The following is a 12153-nucleotide window of genomic DNA, read 5'->3' on the forward strand; positions in this document are numbered from 1 at the left end:
CGGTGTGTGTGTGCCAGGTATGTAGGGCAGGGAGAAGAGGAAGTTTCGCGCCCCTTCCCGTGTGTTCAGTGGCTTCAGCTGGGGCAGACACACACACACACACACTCTCTCTTTCTCTCGCTCTCTCTCTCCCTCTCTCTCTCTCTCTCTCTCTCTCTGTCTCCCCCCCTCCCCCCGCAGGCCTGGTGGAAGCTGGTAATAAGACATTTTGGAAGTTTTGGGTTTGAGTACTTATGTTCCAATTTGATTCCTTATTCAATTATGAGAAAATGTGTTCTGGTTAATTTAAAAACACATTCCCTGTAAGGAGACCCCACCCCTGACCTCCCCAACCCCCGCCGTGGCATCATGCTTCTGATCTCACTCCTGCCACCTCCTCCCTTACTCCCTGATGCATCCTGGCTGCCATTCCTCAGACACACCAGTCTCACTCATTGACATTTGTCAGTCCCTCTGTCTGGAATGTTCTCCCCCAGATACCCACATGGCCTCATCCCTCACCTCAATGAGTCTCGTTTTTTTTTTGTTTTTTTTTTGAGACGGAGTCTCGCTCTGTGGCCCACGCTGGAGTGCAGTGGCGCAATCTCAGCTCACTGAAACTTCTGCCTCCCGGGTTCAAGTGATTCTCCTGCCTTAGCTTCATGAGTAGCTGGGATTACAGGTGCATGCCACCACACCTGACTAATTTTTGTATTTTTAGTAGAGACGGGTGTTCACCATGTTGGCCAGGATGGTTTCAATCTCCTGACCTCTCGTGATCCACCTGCCTCAGCCTTCTAAAGTGCTGGGATTACAGGCGTGAGCCACCACGCCCAGCTGAGTTTCCATTCTTACGTCACTGTATCAGAAGCCTTTTCTAAACATTATGTAGAAGGTGCTGCTCTCGCCCCACCTCTGTCCTTCTCTGTCAGGAGACCTGTCCTCTCCCAGGCACTGTCGTCTCCTGAACTGTGTATTTTATACATATACCTTGTTGTATATTTTACTCATTTGTTGCCTGTTTCCCTCACTGGAATGTAAGTTGCCTGAGAGCCAAAGCTCGGTTTTGTTTCTGCCATATCTCCAGTGCTTAGAAAAAGTGCCTAGCTCGGCCAGGTGTGGTGGCTCATGCCTATAATCCCAGCACTTTGGGAGGCTGAAGCAGGCGATCACTTGAGGTCAAGAGTTTGAGACCAGCCCAGCCAACATGATGAGACCTCATCTCTACTAAAAATACAAGAATTAGCTGGCATGGTGGCGGGCGTCTGTAATCCCTGCTACTTGGGAAGCTGAGGCATGAGAATCGCTTGAACCTGGGAGGCAGAGTAGCATTGAGCTCAGATCATGACACTGCACTGCAGCCTGGGTGACGGAGTGAGACTCTGTCTCAAAAAAAGAAAGAAAAAGAAAAAGAAAGTGCCTGGCTCATATTAGACAATAAATGTTTGTTAAAGGAATTGGGTCAGTTCCTGGGCATCCTGGTAGAAGGGAACCAAGTCAGTCTGTGGCTACTGGTCTGTGCCTGTTACTACCCCTGGTAAAAGCAGCCATGCTGCAGAAAATCATTTCAGGTGCTCTCATGCTACCAATGACTGTCGTCATCTGCCTTGAGACACCTTAAGGGCCACACAAGAGGCAGGACAGTAGTTGTGGGGTCTACATAAGAAGTCGAGTTTCTCTAGAGTTGGAGTTACTAGGGATGGTGCCGTTGAAGCAAGTGGATATTGAGCTAGGTCTTGCCAGTAATGTAAGGTGTGATGGGCAGTAAAGAGGATGGCTGTTATGTCAGGCATGCAGAATGGATGAAGAAATGTAAAAGCTAGAATTGTACTGTGAATGGCTTTAAATGCCAATACAGATGCTCCAAGCTCTTAGCTTTCCCTTTGCATGATCTCAGACCATTGGAGGGTTCAGTTCTGGGATGCAGCAGATTCCTAGGAATGTCAGCATCGTTGCTCTTTGGCATTCTGAACTTGCATGCAGGGCTGTCTTGCTATGCCTCAGCTTAAGTGAATATTGGGTATTTTCTTTTTTTTTTTTTTCTTTTTCTTCTTTTTTTTTTTTTTTTTTTTTTTTTGAGACAGAATCTTGCTCTATTGCCCAGGCTGGAGTGCAGTGGCATGATTTCGGCACACTGCAACCTCCACCTATTGGGTTCAAGCAATTCTCCTGCCTCAGTCTCCCTAGTAGCTGGGATTACAGGCACCCACCACTATGCTTGGCTAATTTTTTTGTATTTTTAGTAGAGGTGGGGCTTCCTGATATTGGCCAGGCTGGTCTCGAACTCCTGACCTCATGATCTGCTCACCTCAGCCTCCCAAAGTGCTGTGATTACAGTTGTGAGCCACTGTGCCTGGTCGAATGTTGGGTATTTTCTATTTGAGTACAAGTCACTTCTACTTTTCTCTACTATTATTGTAAAAAATTAAGAAGAAAACACTGTTTTATTCTCTTCACCTGAGAGGTTCTCAAGAGTAGTTTGGCTTTTTACCGATTTATTCTAGATTATGGTGTTAGCATTTGATTTATCTTTTGCTTACCCACATAGTACCTCCCACACATTTGTCCCCTGCAGAGGCAGTGTTAAAGCCCCAACTTTCCTAGACAATGCTTCCTAACCTTTTCAGGTCAAGACACACAGAGAAAAGATTTGTACAGCACACTGGGGTAAATGAATGAGGTTGGATTGGGCCAGCAGTGGTCCCAGGCTGGGCTGTAAGGAGTTTGAGGGGCTTTGTATTCTATACGTTCCTGGAAGCTGGGTGCACCTATAAGCCATTCTTGGCACAAAGTAGGGAATTGGAAGTGCCCATAGTATTGCCTGGGAAGCTATAGTAGAGACTCAGTAAATACTTAATAACTGAATTTGTTGAATTAATTAAATAACAATTTGAAAGTGATGAGTTTTACAGCTGGCTGTGTATTTAGAGATGAGAGAGAATACAAATTATTTCTTTTGCCCTTCATACTTAGAAGCAGTTGATGATCAGCTGGTCGCGGTGGCTCATGCCTGTAATCCCAGCACTTTGGGAGGCCAAGGCGAGTGGCTCACCTGAGGTCACAAGTTTGAGACCAGGCTGGCCAATGTGTTGAAATCCCATCTCTACTAAAAATAGAAAAATTAGCTGGGTGTGGTGGCGGACACCTGTAATTCCAGCTTCTGGGGAGGCTGAGGCAGGAGAATTGCTTGAACCCAAGAGGAGGAGGTTGCAGTTAGCTGAGATAGTGCCATTGCACTCCAGGCTGGGCAACTAGAGCGAAACACTGTCTCAAAAAAAAAAAAAAAAAAAAAAAAAAAAAAAGAAGCAATTGATGATCAAGTAGGATCCACCTAGTCACCTGGTATTTGCATGGGCAGGGTGGGAAGCAGAGACAGGATCTCACTGTTGCTGACACTGGAGTGCAGTGGCACGATTATGACTCGCTGCAGCCTCAACTTCCTTGGCTCAAAGGTTTGATTTTTGAAGTATAAATCAGGTAATAATGTTTTCAAGTGTAGGTTTAAACAAGAATTTCGAGCATTTTCTCAGCCACATGTTAAAGCCACTTGGAGAGACTTCTGAAAATCCCTGGAGATTTGTATGTCATTGATCTGGGGTGCTGCCTGAGCAACAGTTTTGTGTTTGTTGTTTATATTTTCTTTTGTTTTTGGAAACAGTCTTGAACTTACAGAGTTTGAATCTGTATGATTTTAAAAAGACTTTTTTCCCCGAGTCATTTGAAAATTAACTGCTGATCCAATGCTCCATCACCTGTAGCCTTTTCACCAATAGTATAGTATATTTCTAACAAAATGAACCTTCTGGTGTAGAACCACAATATAATCATCAAAGGAAAAAATTAGCACACTGATAATTACTACCACTTGAGCAGCATTCAAGGTGTGACATTTGCCACACACTGCATTTGGTTGTTACGTCTTTTCATTCTCCTTTCATTTGCAACAGTACCTCAGTCCTTCCTTGACTATCATGGTCTTAAAACTTTTGAAGATTGCAGGCCAGTTATTTTGTAGAACGCCTCTGAATGCAGAGTTGTCTGATGGTTCCTTTGATGGTACTCAGGTTATACACATTTAAAAGGGGTATCACAGAATTGATGCTGTGGTCTTCTTACCTATCATGTAACTCACAGTTTAAATTTGTCCCATTGCTGATGATGTTTACATGGATTACTTGATTAAGGTGGTATCTTGACAGGCTTCTCCTTTACATAATTATCTTTTCAACCCTTTATGACAAGTATTTTATGGGGGAGATGCTTTGAAACTATGTTACTATTCCATTCCTCATCATTTCAATTTATTCATTTGCTTATTTCTGTATGAACTTGGGTTTTCCTATTTTCTACAATGGCTTATAGTCTCTTACTATAATTATTTATTTTGATGCTGATGTTGTTCCAAATTTAGCTTGTAGGAGCACTTCACATTGTCTTTTGTGGTCATTAGACGGCTCCCATCACACTTGGAGCACTCTTTTGCTTCTTGGCAAACATACATTCCAAGTTCATCTTGTACTTTCCTTATCCTACCCTGAGAATTAGCTCTTCTTCCAGAGAACTCTAGTTTATTTAGTGAAGAGTGGTATTTAGAAGCCACAAAAGAGGGTGCTAAGTGTGTTCATTGTTATTTGGATGTTGCTTGTTCTCTAGCCCTCAGAGTGACAGAGCTAAGGGAATAAGAGTGTGTGTGTGTGTGTGTGTGTGAGAGTGTGTGTGTGTGTAGGAATATATACTCACATATGTACACAAAGTTACAGCTAATATTTATTGTGTCTATATATATTGAAAACTCTGAGTTCATGCCAGTAATTTAGATTCAACCCCATGGAGTTCATTTGAGTTTTCTCCCTTTTCTTCCATTTGTGTAACTTACTTTCTCAACACTGAGGAACCTGGGTGTCATTATTCTTCATATACTTAAATAGCCCATCAGTCTCCTGTATGTAACCCATCTCCATCACCACCCCCACGGATGCCTTCTCTGTGTAGATGCCCATTGCTCTCTGCTTGGGCTCTGACTCAGAATAGGGATTTTTTTAAAGCTCCTCAAATGGTGCTAATACGCAGCTTAGATAGAGAACACAACTGAATTAGAAGAAAGGTGAAACCCACACTATTTGATTTATTATAAAGTAAATGGCAGGTTTTTAAGCCGGGTTTGGCAAAGTAGATTCTTCCCAAGGAAGTGAAATTTAAAGAGAAGACTCAATCCTACCAAGATGAATGATAAAAAACAAAACAAAACAAAACAAAAAACAGAGTGAAAGTATGGCCTGTCTCCTGGAAAGCTTTGAAATATATTTGTTTTAGAAATGAATTTACTTCTGTTGAGCATGAATTTCAGTCTGTTTCCCTGAATTGCCTGTTTATAAGGAAAATATTTGAAAAGGTTTTTGAAGAATGCGTTTCACTGAAAACTTATTCCATTTTGTTTTATTTTATTTTGAGACAGAGTATTGCTCTTGTTGCCCAGGCTGGAGTGCAGTGGCCTGATCTCGGTTCACTGCAACCTCTGCCTCCCAGGTTCAAGCAATTCTTTTACCTCAGCCTCCTGAATAACTGTGATTACAGGCACCTGCCACCATGCCCAGCTAATTTTTCTGTTTTTAATAGAGATGGGGTTTCACCATGTTTGCCAGGCTGGTCTCAAACTCCTGACCTCAGGTGATCCACCCCCCCTTGGCCTCCCAAAGTGCTGGGATTACAGGTGTGAGTCACTGCACCCAGCCAACATTGCATTTTTAAAAATAAACTTTTAATTTTAGAATAATTTTAGAAAAAAAAATGACAACCTAAAACTTTTTTATTTGTAAATGCCAAATCTTTAAACAGGAAAATTCAGGCTGTTGTTGCTCCTTTTCTGTAATGGGTTTCACTGTAAAATGTGGAAGCCAAATTACAGTAACTTGGGCACGAGGAACCCCATCCACTCCTTCCACTTGCAGCCTGAGGAAGCAAAAGGCATTTAGAGCCAAATAGAACAGGATCTGTGGCCAGCCTACCTGAGATGGTCAACATCCATCTTAACAGTTTTTGTAAGTCCATTTTCTTAAAGGAGGGCACTGCTGCTGCAGGTGGGTATTCTCTACATGTTTCACACCTAGACAGAGGCACACAATCTGACTCCAAAGAAATCCAGCCTTAAGGAAATTTCAGTAAAATTTTGTCCTTGGTTGTGTGGAGTTTGCACGTTAGGCTTTTATATCTTTATACCCAGAGGTGCAGGAGAAAGGCTAATATCTGAATGTGGACAGTGACAACATGTAGGTAAAATAACTTTTTAAGTCTTTTTTCTATAAATAAAACATTATTATGTATTCACAAGAATCCCCCCTCAGTTTTCGTCCATGGTTCCTCTTGCATAGTTTCAGTATGTTAAACTAGATCTCTGCTTCCCAAACTTGAGTCCTTCAGGAACCATCTTAACCTGTTATTCACTTAACCTTTAATTTGACTCACTTGTAACTCGGCCTTACTCTAGGTGGTATCTGTGAAACCATGGGTTTGTTATCTGTTCAGTATTTGTGAGGACCTGGGAACTAGATCTTTTAACTCTCCTAGCAATGAAATTACGTAAGCATAGAGTCTGGGGTTTCCGAACACTGTGAGCTTTGAAGTTAAGGCGGTTGGTTGAGTGTATGGTTTTTCCCAGTTGATACGTAGAGTGAAAATTGACAGCATTCCAATAAATGTTACTTTTCAAGTGTGTGCTGTAAATTATATTCTCTTTAATTTCTTAAGATTCAGAATATCTCTCTAACTAGAATGTTTATGATTGTATATCATTTTTATTCAAATTCACTGGAGCAAAACCTGATTAATTCAGTTCATGTGTACAGGAAAATGTAATAATGAATTCAGCCAATAGGGAATATGTTTGTTTGTTTGTTTGTTTGTTTGTTTGTTTGTTTGTTTATTTTTGAAGCTGAGTCTGGCCCTGTTGCCTAGGCTGGAGTGCAGTGTCGCTATCTCAGCTCACTGCAGTCTCTGCCTCCTGGATTCCAGTGATTCTCCTGCCTCAGCCCCCAAAGTAGCTGGGACTACAGGAGCGTGCCACTGCACCTGGCTAATTTTCGTATATTTGGTAGAGATGGGGTTTCACTATGTTGACCAGGCTGGTCTCAAACTCCTGACCTCAAATGATCTGCCTGTCTTGGCCTCCCAGTGTGCTGGGATTACAGGCGTAAGCCACCACGCCGGGCCTAGAATACACTGATTTATAGGACTCTCAGTGCCTGCCTTAAAAACACGAGTAGAAAATATATAAAACATATAGTATTAATAAATACAGAGAAAAAGTTTAGAATACAGAACATAGAGCTTTATGTTCACCACTCTGAAGATGTCATGGTAAAACACCTAACTTAGGATAAATATGTATGTCCCATAATTGAGTTAATATATTCTGCATTATCTGTGAGGAATACTGCTCAGAAGCCATCTGGATATTGTCATATTCAAATCAGGTCCTTTACTGAGTGGAAATACATTAATTGTGTGTGTGTGTGTGTGTGTGTGTATGTATGTATTCTTTTAGGTAGGTATTATAAAAGCTCACCTTAATAGGCTTCTTTGAAACTAAACTAAATGTCACATTTTGCAAAAGGGGTGACAAACCAAGATGTGGGAATAATTAAATGTGAGTTTTATGCATCCTTTTGGTTTAAATGAAATACTGTGTTCTACTCAGGCGAAATGCTGTGTTGCACACTGTTTACAAGCATTTACTTTGCTACAGAAATGGGTTGTGACTGTAGATGTATAACCTTCTGCTATGATGTTACTTTAACAGAGAGAAGGAGCAAGAAAGGGAAGAACAGTTAATGGAAGACAAGAAAAGGAAGAAAGAGGATAAAAAGAAAAAAGAAGCCACTCAGAAGGTGAGTTTCATTAATTAAGTCTATCTTTCTATCTGCTAGGCATCCAGAATAAGAAACTGTCTTGGCTTGAATACCCAATATCTCAATAATGGTACTTGAGATGTTAGTTTACTTAAAAGTTTTCATATTTCAAGGTCTGCATTTGTTACCATAAAGTAGAGGTTAGATAATGCTGTGGCTGATTTGTTGAAAACAACAGTAAACAGTATTGAGAAAGGCAATAGAGTTTTCAGACTCTCAACTCTTGTTGTATTTCCTTATTTGTATATTAATTTAATCTACATTTTCTTAAGCAAGCCTACAGAATAACTTTAAAAAACTGGCTGGAGGTTGCTCCAGCGTTCTTTCAGTTCATCCATCGTGCTGTTGTCTAGATGAGTCTACCTTTGGAGAATTCTATACAGAAACCCTGTTGGAAAGGATCTAGTGAACCCATGTAGTGCTTTGGAGGATAAGGCATTGCATGACTTGGAGGAATTGCTTAGAGAAAACAGAAGAGATGCTAAAAGTATAAGGCAGAGGGCTGATGGCTGTCTCCTATAAGGTCTCAGGTGAGCGGTTTGTCCGGCAGAGTTGTCCAAGGCAGAGTGGCTAGAATGCACCTGCCCTCCCCGTTTGCTTCAGAGCATGCCCCTCTGCCCTGGCCTTTGTCTGATCTTACCTGCTTCCTGCACCTTACCATTCTTTTTGCATCTCTTAACTTGGGCTCTGGCTCAGCAGGGGTTGCTTTGGTGCTTTTTTTTGGAGGCAAGGTGATTTTCTGCCAGTTATTGTCACCACTGCGTGAAGCATTTGGGAAGCAGGACCTACTGTGGGATAGGTTTGAGGGTCCCTGCTATGGTGCTAGCTATTGAAGCTAAGTTTAGGGAGGAAGCAACTGTGACAAGGTCCAGAGGAAACTCTAGATTTAGAACAGAGTCAAGGCAATCAAACACAAGCCACTACATGTTTTTCCAGCATTATTGGATATAGCATTTCTCATAATTCAGTTTTTTGAATTACTGAAATAATCATGTGTTAGTATCAGCATAAGAAAAATCCTGAAAATATTTTCTGAATTGAATAGCATATGTCCCTGCCATGTTCAATATATGAAATGTAATTTTATCTTTTCTTCATAACTTAATTAAAAGGAACATTCATTATTATTTGATCCTGTAATAGACTGCTGTGCTCTTTAAGATTTTGTCTGCTTTTAATTGTATTTGTTTCTATTAATAATGGTAGATTCTCCATCACATCTTCATGCTGTGAGGGTACCTGCTTCAAATATGTTGCTTCTCATCTGAGTCTGTTAGAATTGCCTAAAATTCTGGAGTGAAAAGTGTGAATAAAGAAGCCAGATTGCTTGGTGCCGTGGCTCATGCCTGTAATCCCAACACTTTGGGAGGCCAAGGCAGGCAGAACATTTGAGTCCAGGAGTTCGACACCAGCCTTGCCAACATGAAAACCCCATCTCTACCAAAAAAATACAAAAAAATTAGCTGCAGTGTTTTCTTAAACTACAAATATCAATATCTAAAATGATTAATAAAATATGCATCTGTAAACTTTACTTGGATTCCGCAGAGAAAAAATGATTTAAAATAAAGATAGTGTGAATGTACTTGAGAGTGAATGAGATTATTTATGCAAAGAATGTGGTTTATATAGCTGGACAGTCTCTCCTGTGTGCTTGCATCTGCATTAAGAACCGATTAAGAAGTGATGGCAAAGGGGAAAATCACTGTAAATAAAATTTTGAAGTGATAAATTATGAACAGCAAAAATTCTATCATTTTTGCTCAAATATGTTCTAGATCAGCTTGACACAGGATATAGGCTGACACAGGCTGATGCATGGCCTTTGATCTTGTTTTATTATACTGAACCATTGCATAATTTCAGAATTAAATTCTGATTTAGCAGTTTTAAGGAGAGCACAAAGCTTACCATGTGATTATCTTCGTGGTTTCCAGCCTTATTGTAGAGACAGCGCCTCAACTAGGAGCCATAAAATGTGCTATGATGCAAAGAATTGTAGAGAACGTGCCAGAGGTCTGTCATGTGGTCAATCGTTCATTCATTCAGTCCGCAAATATTTGTGGTGCCTCTTCTAAGGGCTTCCACATCTTTCATGCTGCTTTCCCCAGGGCTTTATAATCATCTCTTTGTGTCCATCTTCACTGTTAGACCGACTGTAAGTTTCTTGGTTTTTTTTGTATTTGTATTGGCAGTAACTAGGGCAGTGCCTGGTGCAGAATAATCACTCAGAAATTGTTTAATAAGTGAATGGTCAAGAATGAAAGTGGAAACATAATTTTCTTGAAGAATTGACATGTATTTAAAGCTGAAACTAAATTACTTCCATGCAGAAATTAAGCATGAACTTTTTCAGTGTTCAATGGTTGTGGCTGTTGGCTCTTCCAAGAGCCATTGCTGAGTAAACTGTTAGATACCCATTCATGAGAGAGGTGTCAAAGAAGGATTTCGTTCACATTCATTTAGGCTGATGCTGCTAAAGGAGCATTGTTTCGTGTTGGCAGAACACATGCTTTGATCATCCAGCTTTTCACCATCTGGGGGGACAGCTCTTAACAGAACCTACATTATAAAACGTATCTGACATTATTTGGGTTTGTTGCTTACAGTGGGAAGGCACTGACTTCCTGTATAACTGATCTTCAGAATGGCATTCTAAGCAATATTTAAAATGGCATTAAACCTAAATTGCCTTCAGGAATTGGTATGTGGCCACACGTCATTCATTCTTGGATAAGTGGAGATACAGAAAAATTATACAAGAGTATTTTCAGTAGAATTGAGCTCTGTAACAGTTATTCGTTTAAGACACTGGGTTCCACAAATTGACTATGATAGAATTAGCTTGTCATTTAACACAGGAATGTAGGAAACACACCAAGAAGTTCTACAGGCAGGTCTTTGAACTCATATTTAGAATCTTTCAGTGTGCTGGGATCCATGGGAAGTGGGCTGGTCAGCTATAGGACCTTCCCTTCGAAAGATGATCGTGTTTTCGTGAACCCCCATGGATGTAATCCAGTATGATTACCAGCTACAATTTATCAAACTTCCTTGCTATATGAATGAATATTTTTATTACAAAGGTCAGATAATCAATATAAAAATGCTTTAGAAGATTATGGGTCAGAATCACCCATGATCTCAATAATTTAACGTAACCACTATTGGAAAGACGGCATAGTTTCTTTTGGATGTTTTGCTTGGGCATTACTTTGTGGTTTTGTTGTTATAAATTAGATACCCTTTTTTTGTTTTGCTTGGGTATCACCTTTGTGGTTTTGTTGTTGTGAATTAGATACCCTTTTTTATTTTCCCCTCTTAAAAATATCAGAAGCTATTTTCCATAAGGCTCCTAATTATCATGTCCAAACTCTCTAAAGTCCATTACTATAGTCAGCCTGTCCAACCTTCTAGGTTAATCATTTCCATAGATGTATTAGTTACTATACAAAGAAATACTTTTTTTTTTAACAGAGCACCCTTGATTTGTCCAAAATTTACACATTTCAGTGTTACTGATATACTTCATAGTATTTTATATAAGCATTGATACTAACAGCAAACATTTATTGAGCACTGCGTAGAATATCTGATTTAATCCTTACAGCAGTCCTTTGCAGGGATATATATACTATTATTACCTCCATTCAGTAGATAATAGAAAACTGGGGATCACATAGCCAGAAAGTGACAAGGCTTGGTTTTGAATCCTGCTTTCCGACTATGATATCTGATGAGACCCTGAGGTTTTACTTTTTAGATTTGAGATCAAATGTTTGTGCCCATATTCTTAGGGGAATCTTTTTGTGTCTATGGCTAATTTAGCTTCTGGGCCACATTCATGTGATTTTTCTCTAGTCATAGCTATCAAAATGCAAGTAGCATTCTCAGTACAGGGACCTCATCATATAATGAGTGGAATGCTTTTTTTTTTTTTTTTAAATTTTGCTATTTTTCCTAATGGTGGTCATGTAAATTATAACTGGACGTAAGGCTAGTGTTTGGAAGGATGTCTGAACTGACTCCCAGCTCCTTTTTCTGGATTTCAGCTATGCCTCTGTATCTGTCTGATAGCTTGAATTGCTTGAGTTATCAGAATTAAAGTAGTGTGAAAATATAGTACTGAATTAAAAAGCAAATCTCATTTACTTTTATTTGTTTATTTTGCAGGTCACGGAACAAAAAACCAAAGGTAAGACTTTTTTTTCTTTTTAAATTATTTAGAACCTTTTGTGTTTAGCTTTTACACTGTTGCTGACTCAGCCTC

The 12153-nt window shown here is 40.0% G+C and overlaps 1 protein-coding gene across 5 annotated transcripts in view; it reads left to right on the forward strand.

The window, feature by feature from the left end:
* TNRC6B (trinucleotide repeat containing adaptor 6B) overlaps nucleotides 1-12153 on the forward strand; it is a 291478-nt gene that overhangs the window by 196379 nt on the left and 82946 nt on the right. For all 5 annotated transcript variants that reach the window (XM_064368066.1, XM_021668746.2, XM_064368065.1 and 2 more), the window contains 2 exons: nucleotides 7775-7862; nucleotides 12057-12078. In XM_064368066.1, coding sequence (XP_064224136.1) covers nucleotides 7775-7862; nucleotides 12057-12078 — 110 coding nt within the window. The remainder of the gene's footprint in view (nucleotides 1-7774; nucleotides 7863-12056; nucleotides 12079-12153) is intronic.

Source organism: Aotus nancymaae, unplaced genomic scaffold (assembly GCF_030222135.1).
Source record: "Aotus nancymaae isolate 86718 unplaced genomic scaffold, 86718_ANA_hifiasm-v0.15.2.pri h1tg000076l, whole genome shotgun sequence".
Classification (NCBI taxonomy): Eukaryota; Metazoa; Chordata; class Mammalia; order Primates; family Aotidae; genus Aotus; species Aotus nancymaae.